This window comes from Glycine max, chromosome 18, assembly GCF_000004515.6.
Source record: "Glycine max cultivar Williams 82 chromosome 18, Glycine_max_v4.0, whole genome shotgun sequence".
NCBI lineage: Eukaryota > Viridiplantae > Streptophyta > Magnoliopsida > Fabales > Fabaceae > Glycine > Glycine max.
The window spans coordinates 2087727-2107092 of record NC_038254.2 but is presented as its reverse complement, the minus strand read 5'-3'; the positions used below and the strand labels follow the sequence as shown (position 1 = coordinate 2107092).

Below are 19366 nucleotides of genomic sequence, written 5' to 3'. Positions count from 1 at the left end.
TCTTTACAAATGTTGAAAACTTATTTATACATATGTCATTATTTAAAAAAGATACAAAAAATAGGTGCATGTAAAAATGTTAATATTCTTAAAATCGAAACTCTAGTTGAACTAGTAATACACTGACCACAAAAATCGTATCTCATTGGACCAAGTTAGTTTTGAAGATTATGGTTTTTATTCACACGTAACGGCAGTTTATAATTGTTATTGTTTTAAATAATAAAAAAAACTATACTTTAACACACAAAAATATACTATATATATTGTTAGAAAAGAGACCATTTGAAATCGCCACTATCATAATTTTATGTTTTTAAATTTTAGACCTGATTTGAAGAAAGGGATTATTCTTAAACACTCTAAAATTTTATCTCACAACCTTAATTTCTCCATCATCAATCTTGTTTGCATTTGATTGAAATTTTAAAAATCAGAAAGAACCAATTGAACATTTAAAAAAAATAAAACGACCAAATTAATAACTAAACCTTATTTATAACATGTAAAATTTAAAATTAAAGATGAAACCAAATCAAATATGTCATGATATTTAAATTCAACAATAAACAATATATATTTCGGCAATAAAAATTAAAAATTAAATAAGTATAATTAATCTATAAGACAAATACCACGAATACAATTATGACTCACTTTCGAATTTTTTAGAAATTTATTGAAAAAGATAAAATTTTGTAAAACATATTCTTTGTCTAATTATGAAAATACAAAAAAAAAAATGTTGACATGTTAAAGGTATATACTTCATCTCCAGATAAGACACATGTAAAGCATTTTTGGCTTGGAATTGATAAACAGTCCTGTGAACAGTTATACGTCAAATTAAGTGAAAAAATAGATTAAAAAAGATTAGTGCCTTAGTTTTGTATTTTATAGAGTTAAGAATAATTTTTTTCTTTAACAGGATAATTTTTCGATTAAGAACAAAAATTAATCATTCAAAATATTGAAATATATTATTAAATGACAAACATTTTTTAATAGATTTGTTTTTGACATGCAACATGTAATTGAATCCATATCCATATCCTAAAGGGAAAAAACATATATTCATTGTATTTGAGAAGAAAAATAATAGTTTCTAAGTATTCAACTTGGCTTTTTAATGTAATATTAATTTTTTTACTTATATTTTTAATAAATATCATTTTAACTTTTGAGTTCAATATTAATATTATTTTTTTATGTCTATTTTCTTTATATTTAATTATAAGATTATTTTAATTGATTTACGTTTCTTAAAAAAATAATTAATTAATTTAATCATATTAAATATGTTAATTATTTTACTATCATTTTAAAATTATTCATTTTAATCTCTTTATGAATTTAGTTGTTTTTCATTAATGCTCAGAGGAAAAAATAATTAAGTAATAATATGTAAAAAAAATAATTAATATATTTAAAAATTATAAAAGATTATAAAAATGAATATACAAATTTCTAAAAATAATATTATAATTAAAAATAAAAGAAATATCTAATAACGAAATTTATAAAATTATTATTCTCTTATTTATTTTTTCTGTATACTTTAAAAAAAGAAAAAGTAGAATGAATCCATAACTGATGATTGAGTCGAGGAAGCAGAGTAAATTAATGTAGTCTGGTAACTGTAGTGTTGATAGCAGTCAAGTGAAGCGCGCCAAATAGAAAATATAGCCATAGCCGACTCTAGCCGTCACACCAAGACAATTAAATTATGCCACGGATGCTGTGTATGCTTAATGCTTCTAGATAGATAGAGTAAACTATTTTTAATCAAAAACTCCAGATTAATTTAGTACGATAATCCGAAGGAAAATCTCTTGATTTGAACTCTAATTAATAAAGTCTTATTTTACAAAAACAATATTTATTTTTTAAATACTAGAATTGAATCCGATTTGTTTACTTTTAATATAAATATTACTTTTCTAAATGTTAGCCATAGTATGAAAATTTATTTAAAGTTATTTTTTTTAGGGGATTTCAAAATATACTCTTTAGTAAATTTATTAATCTGGCGATTCTGGCCAAATTAATTTACTCATAAATAGGTGTGGACTTATGTTAACGTGGGCCGTGAGACTTAATCCGTTAAATAGAAGTAGTTTTTATTCTCTTTGGTTGTAAATTTTTTAGAAAAAAAAATATTTTTATATTTTTATATTTAAATAACTTCAAATTGTTTTTTCAAAATAAAAATTATTGTGTAAATAAAATTACTTTTCTATGATTTACTGTCAATATCATCTCTTACTAATTTCATTTTTGTTGTTTTGACATAGATATTCAACTATAAGGTTGCTTTTAATATTGTTTGACTTTCACTCAAAGTTAGAAAATTTACATCAGTTTAAATCCAAATTGACGACAACATATTAATAGTGATAACGTCAAAAGTAAGAATTTCTAGAACGAGTACGTATTGGACGCAAAAGTTTTTCAATATGAAAAACTGAAAGGTCTAAATTCGTGTTGAAAGTTTTGAATAACCGTGATCTCAAGCGTAAGCGTTGTCTTTGAAATCCAATATGTGTAGCTTTCTACTATTTAGAATTTTCTTAAAGAGATTTTTCTTATTTTTAAAGACGTTGTAAATACATCATATTTAAGTACTTCTTTTAATAATGTGACAACTCATTTGAAAAAAAAATAATTATCCTTGAAAGATTGATGGGAAAGATCAAACAAAAGGATGAAACACCTTTTTAGCTAGCACAAACCTAACTTCTTTTCGTATAAAAAAGTTTAATAAAGCTACTCAATCCACCGTTGACCAAAGAGATTGCTCCTCATCTAATCCTTATCCAAAGTCTATGTGTTACCAACTTACTTTGGTGTTTCCTCCTTTCTTACAACTTCCATGACGAAACGCACATAATATATTGTGAATCCTTTACTAACTTTAATTTGCTGACAAGGGTTTAGAGTAGATTTTTGAGAACTTCTCATCTGTCTTACAGGGTAATCTTTAGGGGGAAAAACACAAAACACAAAACGCAAAACTTTAGATAAAAAGAAAAAAGGAAACGATGACGTTTGTTATGGCAATGGGGATGAGATTGAATTGAAACATTAGGATAAAATGCAATCCCTCATTGTCTGTATGGAGGCCTTCTTTATTGCATATTTGCATTCCATGAAAAATCCCTTTCGGAAAGTGATCAGAAAGAGACGTTTTCTTTAGTGTATAAGAACTATAGGAAGGATAAAATGATTCGTAAAAAAAGGATAAAATTCATCAATCCCTTAAAAATGTTAGAAGATAAATATTTTTTTTTGTATTATTTATTTTATTTTATTTTATTTTATTTTATGTAAAAATACTCAATTATGTATATTTTATTAGTGAAATTTACATAAACGAAAAGTGTTTAAAATATATTTTTAAAAATATTCCTAGTGTCTGAACTGAACATTAATGAAGTGCAATAGTTTAAGTGATCCATGTTAGGCAATAATATTGGATTAATTTTTTCTTAAAGAAAATTGATGAAACAATTTAGAATTTAAAATTTCCAAAAATTTATTGGTGTGTGTGTGACCAATTTGATTTTTTTTTTAAAATGTTGAAGAACTATTTTTCAAAATACTGAAAAAAAATCTGATAGGCATAAATTTGTGTTTAAATAGATCAGTATTTTGATTAGTTGTAATCTGCTTACTTGGTTAAACGAATGGTCTGGGAGCCTAAATCCATATAGTTAGTCCTATTTAAAATTATATTGACTCAATTAAAATTTAGATCTTTTAATTATTTAATTGCTTTGATATAAGTAACGTTTAAATTAAACTTAGACTAAAAATTTTAAAAAGGACAAAATGAGAAGTTTTTTTTTTCAAATAAATAAATTAGATTTAAGTCTCCATTTTTTTATAAAAAAAAGTTAAGTTCATTTAAGAAATACCTAATCTGACTTAATCATTTAAGGTAAAGTTTAATTTAGTGTGATTTCACACTTAAGGGTGTAGGTGGACCTAGTGACTATGGTGGCAAGATCATATTATTATCACTGTTACGCTCACGACGTAACATATGAAGAACTTGTTTGTATTGAAATCATTAACTTTCTTAATGTAAAAAGAGAAAAAAAATCGCCCTTTCTTTTCCATTTTTCCAAAATCTTATTCAAACATATCCCATAGCTACGTGTTATTCTGGAAAATAACCAGACAATGAGAAAAATCGAGGTTCGAGACAGAGTTAAATACTAAATGTGACATCACCCTCAACAGCATACTATTATATTTTAAGCTATTAATGAATGTTGAAGCATAACGGAAATCTTTCATCGGAGAAAAACATCCGTTAGATTTGAATACAATGGTTAGATAAAAACCAAAAATAATAGTGTTGTCACAAACACAAATGAAAGATCACCAAAAAGACAAAGTATACATCTGCCTCCTGAAAATTGAACCTTGTGTGTGGCCCCCTTAATATCGGATTTGCTAAGGGATAGCATGCACGTATAAGTGTGACTTACACACGCATATGACGCGGAGAAGTTAGGGATCAGAATAATTAGGATGGATATTTTTCATTAGGATAAAAATAAGCTAGCTTATTTTCAAGAAGGAACGTATAAGATACGACATAAGACTTAGTCATTTCTGCATTTAAGATGAACCATTTGATCAAAAAGTCTGAATAATAAAATATCAAAACTCATTGTGATGGCTTTTACTTGTCTGCTATTTTCAAAAAAATCATCCAATAATTGCAATCGTTTGTGTCATCGTGTGTGTATTAAGTAATATATATTGCAAATTTAATATAAGATTCTGCAATCAAATACGCAATGTTCCACCATCGTTTGATATCTAAAGCCCAAACAGTCGTAGCACTTGCACTTCTGCCAAATGCATGTGATGGTACTGGCTAGTTTTTAATATTTGTTATTACTCATAGACATTTGGCATACATCTTATGATTAATATGAGTAATTTATTAGATATTTATTTTGGGTAAGCGACAAAAATCAATATATATATATGAATTTCTTTATAGCTATTTGCCTAATTCAAATTTAATTAAGAATTTCAGTATAAAAAATAAAATAAAATAAGAATTCATAATGGAATGTTGAATGTGATTCTTAGGTCCTAAACATATACAAAAAATTGCTTTCCTCATTTGATTAGAAAATATATTTTCTATTTTAGTTTTTGGGGTTAAACTTATATATTTGTTAAACAACTTCACTTAGTGTTAATTGATTTTAAATTGAAATCTAACATAATATCAAAGTCTATAGTCTATCTTAATTATTATATATTCTAATAGGCTTGCCTATATCGACGACATCTATGGAGGGAGATGTTTTTCACAAATTTAGGTGTATAAATAGGCACCTTAATTGGTATGAAATCTCATTCTCATTCACTCTTCTATCTCAAATACTAACTTAAGCCTCAAAGTACATGCAAGTGCTTCATCGTTGGACCTCAAGACTGGACCCATCTCCGTCATGGAACCGAGTCTTCGGCACTTCCACCAAATATTATGTATTTGTTAAAAAAATTGAAAGGGAAAAACATGGGACGAGTAATGATGCTTTTATTTTGAACTTTGAAATTTGAATCCTTTATGATACAACCCACTTATAATTACCGGTGCAAACTAATTATTCGTTTTAACTAGTATGACATGTTGTTTTTTTGGTGGTAATAAGTAGATAACAAGTTTTACATTAGATAGTTAAAATAAGTTACAATATTTATATATAAAAAAAACTAATGAATTCCTAATATATGAGTGAATATTATTATAATGGTTGTAAAAAAACATGATATATCTAGTACATTTTCCAAAGAAAATGTAAAAAATAGGTGAATTTTTACGACATTATTAAAAAAAACATATCACTTTAAAAATGCATATCAAACATGTAAAATCATCGAAAAATAAATTATAAATTCAAATATAAGAATCTATCTAACAAGTAAGAATTGTTTACTTGTTAGATAGTTTCAAGCCTCAAACAATAAATTTTATTTATTTTCAAAATTTTCATAAAACTTTTTCTGTCTTTTGTTTATACAACACTTATTGTATGTATTTTTTCCTTTTTATTTAAATTAAGATAAACGGTTAGAAGTATAAGATTGGTGATAAATAAAAAAGTATGAAACTCACATCATACCCACACTAAAAAGGTATTTTTTCCCTCCCCTCCCTACCGAACGGAGGGTTGTATGAGTAACATGGTTGGTCATCTTGCAAGGCATGAATCATGGTATGGACCAAGCTAACTTGCTGGTCACGTCATCTAAAAGAAATAAGAGTCGGCCACACATCACTCAACAAAGCAAAACAAGCCCACCACATTCTAGGAACAACATGCATGGCAACGAATTTCAAACCTACAAATTGCTTTTCACATTACCTTCCTCAATTATTCCTTAAGATGATGAACAATTCGCATATGTTATCTGTCTAATATCCTCCTAGTAGAGCTTTCAAAGAACATTCCCGAGTCCAACACAAACACTAGTATTACACACCAAAAAAGCACAAAGTCTCTAGAAATAGATGCCAAAATAGGAAACTCATATGAACACACAAACTAGAGAATTTCAGTAAATAAATAGTATTTGACAAACCAAAAACAATTAGAGTAATAGAGATTACCAGTAGCTTCCAAAGGTTAAATAATAGTATATATCATGTACAGTTTTTTATTTCCAATTTTCCACCTTCTCTGTCAAATGCCAATCGTACTGATTAAAAAAATGCCAATCGATACATATTTAGTTATTTTTGGTCTCGAGGCTAAATAATAAATAGCATGGTACTTCCTTCAAAAGGTTAAATAATAAATAGCATGTACATATTGAGTTATTTTTGGTCTTGAGGCTCAGAACTCGGAAGCTAGGCTTAAGAAACTAGTTTAAGCACATGCTTAAAAAAATATTTCTCAAAAAGTAATTAATTTTTTTTCAATTTTCTTATAAAAATGAAAAAAAATATTTTTGTTCTAAATTATGACAAAAGAAAACGTATTAAGCCAAATATTTATTAGTTGTGAATTCAAGCCTTGTGAGTATTATAACTTTTTGTTATTTAAACTTAAAAAAAAACTGTCTTATTTATATCGAGGAATTTAATTAAAATAATAAAAATGAAATAAGATAACTTCATAACTTAATAATACATATTATCGTAGTGTTAATAATTATTTTCGTTATCGATAATTCATTTTTCTTCCAAAGTAAACTCCCACACTATGGAATTAAGTCTATTGTTTATTAAATATTCTAATACTCAATGAAAAACAATATTTGCAGTTTGCACGTAACTTAAAGCACAGTAAATAGTACAGGAAAACTTGAGTGGATCCAATATGCAACCATTAAAATAGATGTAGTGAATTGTGATGTATGCGTCGCTATTCCCTGGTTTCTCTTCAGGAATCTCTTTCTTGGGCCTGGAAAGGTATAGCTTACAACCTCGTTCCAAGCTGACATCTCCGCATAGCAAATTGCTTTATGCACCTATTTTTTGCTTGGTGCGCTCCGAAACTTTTTAATATTCCCCTCTTACCCTTTTTCCTTCACCCCTCGCGCACTCTCTTCTCCTCTCCATCTTCTTCTTCACCTCATTGCACCTTCTTGCCACAGTCGCTAATTCCTTCTCTAGTGCATTTACATCGTCGCCACAACCTTCTTTACCTCCAGATTCGAGATTCAGAATTATGGTTTCATTATTTAGATTGAATAATCTAAAAAATACATTCGTATTTTGGATTATAAATGTACTCTGGATTAAATATTTTGGATTAATACAAGATATGTTGTGCCTTATACTTATGATGATAGATTTTACAGGAAGTTTGTATTGAGGCAATTTAGTAGAATAACATTTTTGTAATAGTGACATTATGTTCATCTTTGGATATATATATATATATATATATATATATATATATATATATATATATATATATATATATATATTATATATTTTTTTCAAATCAACCCCACACAAAGTGACACAACTTGCAAATTACTAGGTTCGAAATATTAAAGCCACATTCTCAAAACAAGTTTAACCAAAACCAAAACATTTTTTTTTAGGTTGAAGACGGGTTAGGATGAGTTGAACTAGGTTGATACATTTTGTCATTTTCAATTAGATTACGTTATTTTTAATTATTATTACATTTTAGTTTATTTATGTTTTTTCATTCTTTCCATGTTTTATTTATTAAGTCTAGTTTTTTTTACATAAATAAGATATTATTTTTCTATATTTATAATAAATTTAAATTTAATGCATTATGACAAATTAATATACACAAAAGTAATGTACCTTAATTCGATTTTTTTTCATAATTTTAAAAGTTTCATTTATTTAATTACATTTATATAATATGATAAAATATTTATTATTACTATTATTATTATTACTAAATAATATTTTTGTTTATATTTTTAATAATTTATTTAGATTTGAAAGTATAAAATAAATATAATAGGGGTGAACCTGAGAACACAATATATCTCTATTTGAAATATTAAGATTAATTTCTCAAAATACTAAAATTTCATTTAAAACTTACTTTTTTCGACAAATATTCTTTTATACATACGAATTTAGGAAATGAAAAAATATTACTAATATTTTTATAGCTTTATTGAAACTGAACATACCAATTCGTATTATTAGGTGTATTTCCTATGCCTTGATTCTTGTTATACTCACCAAAAAAAATTCTTATACCTTTCTACTTTAGGGATGACATGTGAATAATCTAATACGTGCAACACCAACACCAATCACATGGCTTGGTTATGGCGCGCAGGTGCCAAGCTATCTCTTGTGGCCTCCGCCGTGGGCGGTGGCGCCACGGCGGCGCTTATTGCCACCTCCGACGACCCCGAAATGGCGCTCAAGCTTTTCGCCACCGTCCCCCATCGCCTCTTCCGTGGCGCCGCCACCGCCGCCAACATTGCTTTCGGTACTGTCGATCTAACTCAACTTCCCTTGTTCTCCAAGTATATGTGAATGTTCAATCTTCCTTTTATTTCCTCTTTCCTTCTCAATTCTCTATTCTATTTATCGCCTCATGGAAACGATTACTATTGAAGCGTGATTAGTGGTTAAGATAATTGAACTTTTTTGAAAATTGATGTGGAATGTATATACTTTAGGTAAAAATGTTTCAATAGTTAAATTTATGTATGATTCTTTTCTGAATTATTGAGTATGATTGAGTAAACCACCGATTTAGTTTTAGTTTGTGAAAGTGTACACTGTACGGTGCTGTCACATACTACCTATGAAACTTCTAAATAAGTTCTTCGAAGTAAAATCCGTCAATCACATGAGTCCAAAATGAAAAAAAAAAAATGTTTGATTTAAGTTATAGTACTGACATATGTTTAAGAACCAAAATGACAGTAAGTGGTTAAATTTAGGATTTAGATGAAACAATTGGAACTTTTAGAACTTATTTAGTATTTCCTTAGTTTCAGCAACTAATGTGACAAGGTGATATACTTTCAGGGACCAAAATGGTTGTGTACTGAATCATGATTTGTGTGTAGGCTAGCAAACATATTGTTAACTGTTTAATTATGTGACTTGGATCAGTAGAGCTGATTCTGATTATGTGTTGTTGGTAGATTATGAATATTCACTGCGGGGATTCCCGGAAGGGAGTAGTGAGAGGGAGAGAATCAAGCATGAAGTTCACCTTCGGTCTGCTCAAAAACTTCAAGACCTATGTTTCAAGAATGGAGGGGTTTATATAAAGCTTGGGCAACATCTTGGGCAGTTGGTATACTTTGATTTCCACTCCTATTGTTTTGAAGGGAAAATTGATATGAGGAACACTGACTTCTTTAGTTGCTGTTGTCCATCTGTTGCATGATAGGCAATGCTGAGTTGTTAGTTTATTTATTTATTTACAGGAATATTTGGTTCCTGAGGAATATGTTCAGACAATGAGGGAGTCTATGCTAAATAGATGTCCAGTTTCTTCGTATGAGCAAGTATGCAATGTATTCAAGAAAGAGCTTGGAGACACCCCAGATAAAGTATCTACTATTTGTTTAGTTCCTTATTGACAAAGACATTGTTTCTGTGTAATTAGTTTTGTTTGTCATGGTTATGGTTATGGTTATTGTTATCGTGGTGAATGATTTTTTCCTTCTAACGTGTAGATATTTTCCGAGTTCGATCCAGTCCCTATAGCAAGTGCTTCCCTGGCTCAAGTTCATGTAGCTCGCACGCATGACGGCCAAAAAGTTGCCGTGAAGGTTCTTGTTGTTGCTAATTTTTTGTTATATATTTGTTAAGAGCATTTTGGATAAGTTTTCTTCTATATTATTATTAATCCTTTATGATTAATATTTCTTGTTAATTTACATGTTATCTGTCAATGACATGTTATCTGTCAATGTTCAGGTTCAGCATACTCACATGACTGATACTGCAGCTGCCGATCATGCCACTGTGGAATTGGTTGTGAACACATTGCATAGATTTTTTCCTAGTTTTGATTATAGGTATTGCTTTGATGTTTTTGGCAGTTAGGATTTACCTGCATCATGATTGTGGGAAATTTAGAAGCCATCTGATGGATGTGTGTGCATTTAACTATTGAAAAAGCTGCATGGTCTAAATTGTCTCTATAGCAAGAGTTTTTTAATCTTCTGTTTCCACAGGTTGTTTTGTACTGATAGTTTATCAATATTCTGTTAACCTCTGTCTGCAGGTGGTTGATTGATGAGATTAGTGAAAGTTTGCCCAAGGCAAGTTGCTATTTAACTTTGAAGCAATATCTATGCCTAAAAGTATATCCATGCTTATTAGGTGGATTTTGCTTAGTGGACCAGCTTAGCTTTCAAAATTGACTTAGTGTATTATGATTTTGTACTCCTTAAAACTTCGGAATGAAGCTGGTGTATAGTTAAAATCTTTTGACCAAAATTTGATTGGAACCTTAAATACATGTTAAATTCAGTTATATTGTGACCATATAAATAAACTAAGTCGTCTTTTTCCTTTTAACTAGACAATCTGTTGATTGCTTAACCCAGAAATCATTGTGGTCTAAGAAAACCTAAGTTAGGAAAAGTATAGGTTTTTATGCTTACCTCCCCCTCCCCAGGAAAAAAATTCATGTAGCGTAAAAGATTACTTCTTTAGTTGGATCAGGAAATCTTGCTTAAAATATGGTGGATTCAAGTGATAATCCTCCAGTATGTTTCATACCTAATATAAATTCACTTTTTTGTTATAGTCAGGTTTTCATGTCATGATGGTAGTTTATCTTCAGTTTCTGTTAGTTTCCATGGACTTTTATATTGTCTTTTGAGGCTGGAGGCAGGGATTGAATATTTGAATTAGATTCACTTGGTTCCATTATACACTGCATTAAAACCTTGACCTCTTTTTCTGTAAATGCTATATAAAGTTTTACCTAGTTATCTTGTTAACCTTATTATTTTATAATCATTCATGACATGTACAATTTTGACTTGCATAATTTTTTTTTCAAAAAACATCTATAACCACACCTTAATTGATATGGTTGCGAGCTATGGTTTGCTAGCATGACTAATATCTGTTTACTCAACAAATTTGCTTGATATATGTTGGATTTTGGAATTTTATGTTTCTCAGTCATCATTCTTGGATTCTGTTTTATTTTCTCCTTCCATGTTTTCCTTGTTTGCTACGTGATTTATGATTTTGTTTTTTTGATAGTTAATATTATGCCTGCAGGAATTAGATTTTTTAACTGAGGCAAAGAACAGTGAGAGGTGTGTGGAGAACTTCCACAAGTTGTCTCCTCATATTGCGAATTATGTATATGCACCAAACGTATATTGGAATTTGAGTACCTCAAAGCTTCTGACAATGGAATTCATGGATGGTGCTTATGTAAATGATGTAAAGACCATTCGGAAACTTGGGATCAACCTGCATGAACTTTCAACATTGGTAAGTTATGTTTACAGGCTTTATTATAGACACTTGTACAATGGTCACCAATAGGTGTTGATAGTGTGTAAGTTTTTTATAACATTATTATATGCCTCATGATATCTTTGACAAGATAACATACGTCAATGAAGTTAAGCAAGTTAATGATGACCATTTTGATTCCCTCATGCTATTAGTACCATATATGGTTTATCAACAAAATAAAGGGAGGCATGCACCATAAACTCATAAACCTCCTGCCCACAGAACGGTCAGATCTCTGTGTGGGTTTATACTGTATAGTAGACAGCCTTTCCTTGCATTTTCAAGAGGCTGATTCCACAACTCAAACCTGTGACTTCATGGTCACATGGTGATAACTTTTAAGTGTTACACATAGGCTGTCTTTCATTTATGGAGTAATTTAGTAAAATGTATAAACATTTTGCAGGTTAGTCAAACTTTTGCTGAAATGATGTTCAAGCATGGGTTTGTACACTGTGATCCACATGCTGCTAACTTATTGGTTCGTCCATTGCCTTCCAGCAAAGCTAGCATTTGGGGTAAGGATTCCTTCCCTTGCCAAACTTGAACTATTTCTATCACTTATTATTGTCCTGAAATAGATTTTGTTTTGTGTCTTTTTATATCATTTAGACTATTGGTTTGCTAATTTAGCTACTTCAAGAAATAAAAAATAGTCTATAAATTTCTCCCCTTAAGTATGATGGTCTCTCCCTTAACTAATCGGATATTAATGGCAAAACCTTGGACCAACTATATTTGGCTTTTCCAGAAGAATCTTTTAAGCACTAATTAAATAAGGGATGGTGATCTCAAATCCAGTTTTCTAGAGTTATGGTGGCAGTTCCATTGATTTGATTTGAGGGGTTAATTTTATTTTGTTTTTAATTTCCTAGGAAAAATAAATAGCTATGGTTGGCATTAACAAATGCCATGTTAGGAATCATCTGAAGACTAATAAACTGTTGAAACATGAGTGGAGTATGCATTGTCAGTAAAATGTGTAGGTGTGTAGCAATGTCAGCTCTGATGCATTAAAATGGGGGAGCTTGATTAGGAGTGCAAGAAATGGAACTCATCAACCTGCATCTATAGTTCTCCACTGGTATTCCAGGAAACATTTAGGAAGATAAAGTAAATGCAGAAGGATGAATGCTATCCCTTGCTGTTTAGATTAAAATTGACAGTAGAGATGCATGTGTACATGTATGACATTATGAATTTGAAAGTGATATTATACTGCAAAATGGTTATTTATTTTAATTTTTCATTTCTATCAAAAGATCTTGTTTTTCTATTGTTTGTTGACACTTAACAAAAATATTTAAGGATCATAATAAATATTTCTGATTTCAAAATTAATAAAAATGCAATTTCAATCTGCAAATACCCTAATGTTTTTCATGCTTTCCATTATCAACCATCCAAATGCAGATACCTACTCTCTCCTTAAATATCTATGTTCTTGTTCCATTAAAAAATTTGGTTTGTTTGCTCACCTCTAGTTCCAGCTTCTTGTTGGTTTTTTACAATAACTGCATTGTTGGTATTGTGTGATTATCAGTTTTTTATTTTTTAATTTGCATACTTATTTTTTTCTCATGTATAGGCAGGAGAAAACCACAGTTGATCCTTTTAGACCACGGACTCTATAAAGAGCTTGACTTCCAAACAAGAACTAATTATGCTTCACTATGGAAGGCATTGGTATTTGCTGATGCTAATGCAATCAAGGAATACAGTACAAAGTTGGGAGCTGGGGAGGATTTATATGCACTTTTTGCTGGAGTTCTGACGATGAGGCCATGGAATAGAGTTGTTGATCCATCTATGGATCATTTAGTAATACAGGGAAATGAGAGTGATCGATTAGAACTGCAGGTAAGATATAGTTTAAGGGAAAATTTTCCCCAAGATTTTGTATGAGTCCCAGGTTCATGTTATTTTGGATTGTATGCTTTCACTTCTCTGTCCTAATAACATTGCGAGTAATACTCATGTTCATGATGCTTTTCTTACCCAAGTATGTACAATTCTTAATTTTTCTCGTCTATCCTGACTCCTGGGATCTGCAGTTTAACCACCTGTTTTATGGAATTGTTCAATTACAACATAGTTCACTTTTTACTAAATATTAAAATGAAAGTCTACTTGTTTTACCGAGATATATAGATGTTTTGCATGGTTGAATTTTCTTAATTTGTGTGCCCTTGAAGGAAAAGAAGTTCTAAAATGACTATGCTAATTGTTTTGCAGATGTATGCTTCTCAGTATTTCCATCAAATCTCGGAGCTTCTAAGGAGATTACCACGAGTGATTCTTCTAATGCTGAAGACAAATGACTGTTTACGAGCAGTCAATAATTCTCTGGTACATACCATTCTATGTTTTCCATTTACTACATTGCACACCACGTGATTGATTGATTGATTGATTGATTGATTAATACTCGTCAAACAAATGTAGCTTGTGTCCAGTTGTAAAATATAGCCAGTCCAGCACATTTAAGTAAATATAGCACTTGAGAGTTGAGTGTCCTTGTTGCTTTGTCTGTTTATAATGATAGATTTCCTTTTGTTTTTGGATGTCATGATCAGTTGCAGGGATCATCTTTGGAGACATTTTTTGTAATTGGAAAGGTTTCTTCGGAGGCTGTCATTGAGGCAAAGATGTTGCAAAGCAAATCACTTTTAACTTGGCTAAACATTAAATTGGATAAGATTTTGCTGGAAGTACGACTTTGGGGAATGCAGGTGGCCTTGTGGCTTTTACAACTAAGAAAATCTTTGTCTTGGTATAACCAAGCATTGTAGAAGAATTAATCTGCCTCATTATTTGCTACATTTTATTCTTTTGGGAAATAAGCTCATATTCTTTGTCTCCGTGGTCAGAAACTCCTTCCCAATATGTGTGGCTTTTGTTTGAGCACGGATTGACGAATTGATTTTTAGTATGTTTGATTCTCTGTTTGGAATCTCAAAATCATGTTTGAACAAATGGTATAAGAAACACTCTTTTGCTCAAATCATGATTTCTAGACTTTCCAAACAGAAACAAAACATGCACTTTATAGGTTAAACGGTGAAAGGAAAGTAGCAAGTCATGCCTTTATGTCAGCCTGTACGCTTTACAGTTACAGTATTCATGTATTTGGTGACGCGGAATGTTGATGTAAACCCCCATTAATTTAGGGGAAAAGTGCACTGAGAAATATATAGACTACTTTTGACACCAATTTCAATGGTTGCAAGTGTAACTTCTTTGATGATTCACTGATTCGGGTCCCTTAAAATGGTGATTTTAAATGCTTTCGTTCCTTGTATAATGTGTATTTAAGTGCTGATATTCAGTTACCTGGGATGAGGATACTCCTATGAAAGATATTCAGCTCTCTGTATTTTAAGTTAACTATAATTAATTGTTTTACAGGGCAGAAAATACCATTTCAATGTTAATAATATATAAAATACAGTACTATTGACTAATTCAAACTACTGAGGGTTTTTATTACACCCTAAATATAGAGGGTTAAACTTCTTTCTATTGACAATTAATAGAGGTTTTTTCCCCCTAAAACTAATAAAAAAAAATAACCGTTGTCTTGCATAGGCTGTCAATTTTATTTTTTTTTGGTGAACATAGGCTGCCAATTTGACAAACAGTTAACCATACAAAAAATCACTAGAATAATTGTAAGGCATTTTTAGCAATATTATTTGGAAATGTGAAAGCAACATTGTTTTAAAAAGAAAATAAATAGTTTTTTTACATAAAAAACAAAAGAAACTATTTTTTTTATTAAGGTTATACGTGATCTAGTTAAAACACATCCTCAAACTTGTCTTTAAATACACAATCAATTTTTTAATGTTACATATTAACTACGGAAACTACACAAAAGGTGGTGGTGCAAATTTATAACACTGTGCACTATACTGAATGTTTTGGCACGAGCTTTCTCATTTCTTACGGGAATAAATGAAAATCATGATATTTTTAAATGATACCTTAAGAAACATTATATCTATCTATCTATCTATCTATCTATATATATATATATATATATATATATATATATATATATATATATATATATATTCTCATGGTATCTTACCCATTGTATGGTGAAAGAGTACAGTCGAGCACTCAAGCAACACTCCGCTTTAGAATTTTTCTCTCTTGATATTGTATAAATTGTTACGAGTATGAATAACACTAATTTTTTATTGTTAGCGTCATTCTTTCGTTAAAAAAGAAAATAGAAAAAGTTGACATGCACAAATGAATGCACATGTTGAAATTTCATTCTATTTTCCTTCTCCAACAATCCACCTAATTTTTCACCTACTCAATCAAACAATTCCCAGCCTCATCAGTGGCAAAAATTACAAACCACTTTCACTCTTCTTCGGCCTAAGCCATACCCAATTAAGTGCACATTATTCCAATAAATAACCATCACTGATGATTCTATTCTATCTTGACAGCAAGTGCCCCAGAATCATCATTATCATCATCTGCAGGCATTACTTCCCTAGGTTGCTGCTGTGTGGCAGCATTACTGTTATCAAACACCACTCCCCCATACCCATATTTCTGTCCAACAAGCACTGAAGAGCTTGAACCAAAATTATTTGATGCCACCATGTCCCCTATAACACCAAGTTCAGGGCAATGAGCCCATTGTATCAACTCTGACAAGATCAAAGAGTTCCTAGTTCCTACCTGTTCCTTGTCCTAGAATCTACAAATCATATCCAATTTCGTCCATCTCTTTAAGCACTTGAGGAATATCATCACGACAACGAACTTCTTTCTCTGAATACTTTATAGAGTCCTCATTGCTCACTGCCTTGAGCCTAAAGGCACTCACATACTCTTCATCCAATTTCTTTTGCTTCTCACTGTCTTAGCACCACGGATAATAGTCCACGAGACTCGACATGGGACAGAACATCAACTTCTGCAGCCTCACCATACATAAGGATCCTCATCACTGATAGTTGCACCCCTTGATGCTTTGACATCCTCCACGCAACCGCCAAGGCTTCGCGGTCATCAGGGCCACCGATGAAAAGCACGAGCACACGCAGGTTCACCTTGAACAATGACCCTAGTCCACGGTCGACAATGATTCCAACAGAACATGGTGCATCCCTCATCAAGCTTGCTTGCTTCTCCTGCGACACGTTGTATATGTCCTCGTGAATGTTTGAGTAAGTTGACGCAGCAGCAAAAGTCTCCACACTAGTGTTCTCATTTGCACCTGTGTATGTTTGGAAAATGTTGGTGATGCTCTCCAAGTCTTCTTGTGCTTTGGTGAGGGCTTGTGCACCACCACTTCGCTGTTGGTTGAAAAGGGAAGTGGTGTTTCCACTTAGTTCAACAAGCTGAAGTGCAAACACGCGCAGAGGGGAGAGTTTTGTAGTGTGGCATGCATCGAGGATGTTGATCATTCCTGTGGCTTGCCGAGGGTTGTGGACACAAGCTAGTATTCTCAGCTCTATTTCGGCCTTCAAATTCTGTATGGTCTTCAGTTTGCTTTGTTTGTATAACTTTCTTAGCTTGTATATGGCATTGATGATTAGAGGCACCGTCATGGTCATCATAACAACAGCTACGGTCAAAATTGAGAAGGACTCCACACTCAAAATCTGAGAGCAAAACAAAAACAATATAAATATAGCTATTTATTGAGTATAATTAAGTATCATTTTGAGCAAGTTGTATATATTGATTAATGAGTGCTATTGTTTATTATTTTTAATGCACATTCAGCTACATCAGCATTGGTTTTCAATATTCATTATGCTTATTCTATGTCCCTTCAGCATTTGACTTCAAATGACATGAAAACAAACAACTTATTATATAATGAAGGTGCCAAAACTCTATTATAGTCAACAAAACCTGCTTGTCCCAGGCATTGTTGAGCATTAATATTGGTAAGATGCCCTTGGTGTTCATAAGCAGTCCAATAGAGACACCATCAAGAACAGACATGCCATAAAACTGACTCGCTATAACAGTGCTTAAAATCTTTGGGATGAATGAGAGGAGCAAAACTAAAAGCACCAGGCCCAAACCTTGAGTGTTTACAACATATACTATTCTGAATCTTATTCCAATGCTACCTAAGAACAATGGAGCCAGCCAAAATCCTCTGACTTCTCTATGAGCATCTGAGTAAATTTACCACGAGGTATCATCATTCCATACACCAGAGCCCCAACCACAGGGTGTGTCCCCTAGGAGATCAGTAACAAGTGCAGAAGTATAAGCCCCCATGATCACAAAAAACAAACCGTAATTGTCCCACTCATTTTTATGGGGTTTTGCTAACTATCATCTGCACCAAACAAGGGCGTACAACAATGAAGCAGAAAAGCACAAAAGCTAAGGTGCTCAGCACAGAGTAGATGATGCTTCCACCGTTAATGGCAAATGGAACCAACAATGCAAACATGACCCAATTATAGAAGTCACTGATCATGGCTGTTGCTAAGGCCACTTTGCCAAGTCCTGGGTAGAGGAGCTTGAGATCAGCAAGGATGTGACTAACCATAGGAAAACCTGTGACACTTTAAGTTAAGGTCCAAAACATATAAGCATTAGTTGTGTTAAAATTTGCCCAATACTCACCAGGTTCCTTGTACATATTCATAGCCACAGCATATATGGATGGAAGAAGGGTGTTCAAAAACAGTAAAAGGATCTATTTTATATTTAAATTATATTATAAACAAATGACATATTAAAAAATGTATTTGAGCTCTTGAAATATAAAAATACTTCAATAGCGAAAGACTCTACGTGTATCCACGCTGAGATCCACATCTATTCGTTAACAACTTTGACAAGTGAAAAAAAAAAATAATCGAGTAATATTGGAATACTTTCCATGTGCACTCTATTTATAGCACGTTAAGGATATCAATTTTCTGATCAAATCAAAATCATTATTGATAGTATCTTTTTTTTAAGTTATGTTATTTCTTGATCAAGTCAAACTTGCATCTAGCCGTCTTTTCAACCCAAATTTCAAATACAAAATCATAGATGTCTTCCTCTCTTCTTTCACTAAATCTTTCATATTATTTATATTTTTGGTGCTAGCAAAAATATAATAATATTTCACATTTCTAAAATCAATTAATCATATTAAATTCTCTAATTTAATTAATCATCGAGGATGCGATAATTTGACAAATACAGTGGAAAAAATTTATAGTTTAATTTCTAAACTTTTTAATTTAAAATTTTAAAATCATGCTAATTATTAATTTTAAAATTTTAGGAACTTAAACTTTAATTTTGTCTCAATTAATCCCTAAACTTTTTTTCTTTTACAAAAAGACACCATAAACTTTAATTTTGTTTCAATCAATCCTTGTA

General features: G+C 31.1%; 2 protein-coding genes across 2 annotated transcripts; one reads left to right on the top strand and one right to left on the bottom strand.

Moving 5' to 3' along the window:
* The first annotated feature begins 8703 nt into the window (after positions 1-8703).
* LOC100808050 (putative ABC1 protein At2g40090) lies at positions 8704-15206 on the top strand. The gene is made up of 11 exons (XM_003552349.5): positions 8704-8972; positions 9640-9794; positions 9928-10053; positions 10180-10275; positions 10424-10524; positions 10734-10770; positions 11747-11965; positions 12399-12510; positions 13581-13852; positions 14228-14341; positions 14569-15206. The coding sequence occupies exons 1-11, from the start codon at positions 8795-8797 to the stop codon at positions 14782-14784; spliced, it is 1626 nt and encodes a 541-aa protein (XP_003552397.1). The 5' UTR covers positions 8704-8794; the 3' UTR covers positions 14785-15206.
* Positions 15207-16441: 1235 nt separating this feature from the next.
* LOC102670117 (cation/H(+) antiporter 15) lies at positions 16442-18635 on the bottom strand. The gene is made up of 6 exons (XM_006603035.2): positions 18614-18635; positions 18315-18544; positions 18114-18219; positions 17882-18036; positions 16888-17625; positions 16442-16708 (listed from the first exon to the last, which is right to left on the bottom strand). Exons 1-6 carry the CDS (start codon positions 18633-18635, stop codon positions 16442-16444), a joined length of 1518 nt encoding a protein of 505 aa, XP_006603098.1.
* Positions 18636-19366: the final 731 nt, after the last annotated feature.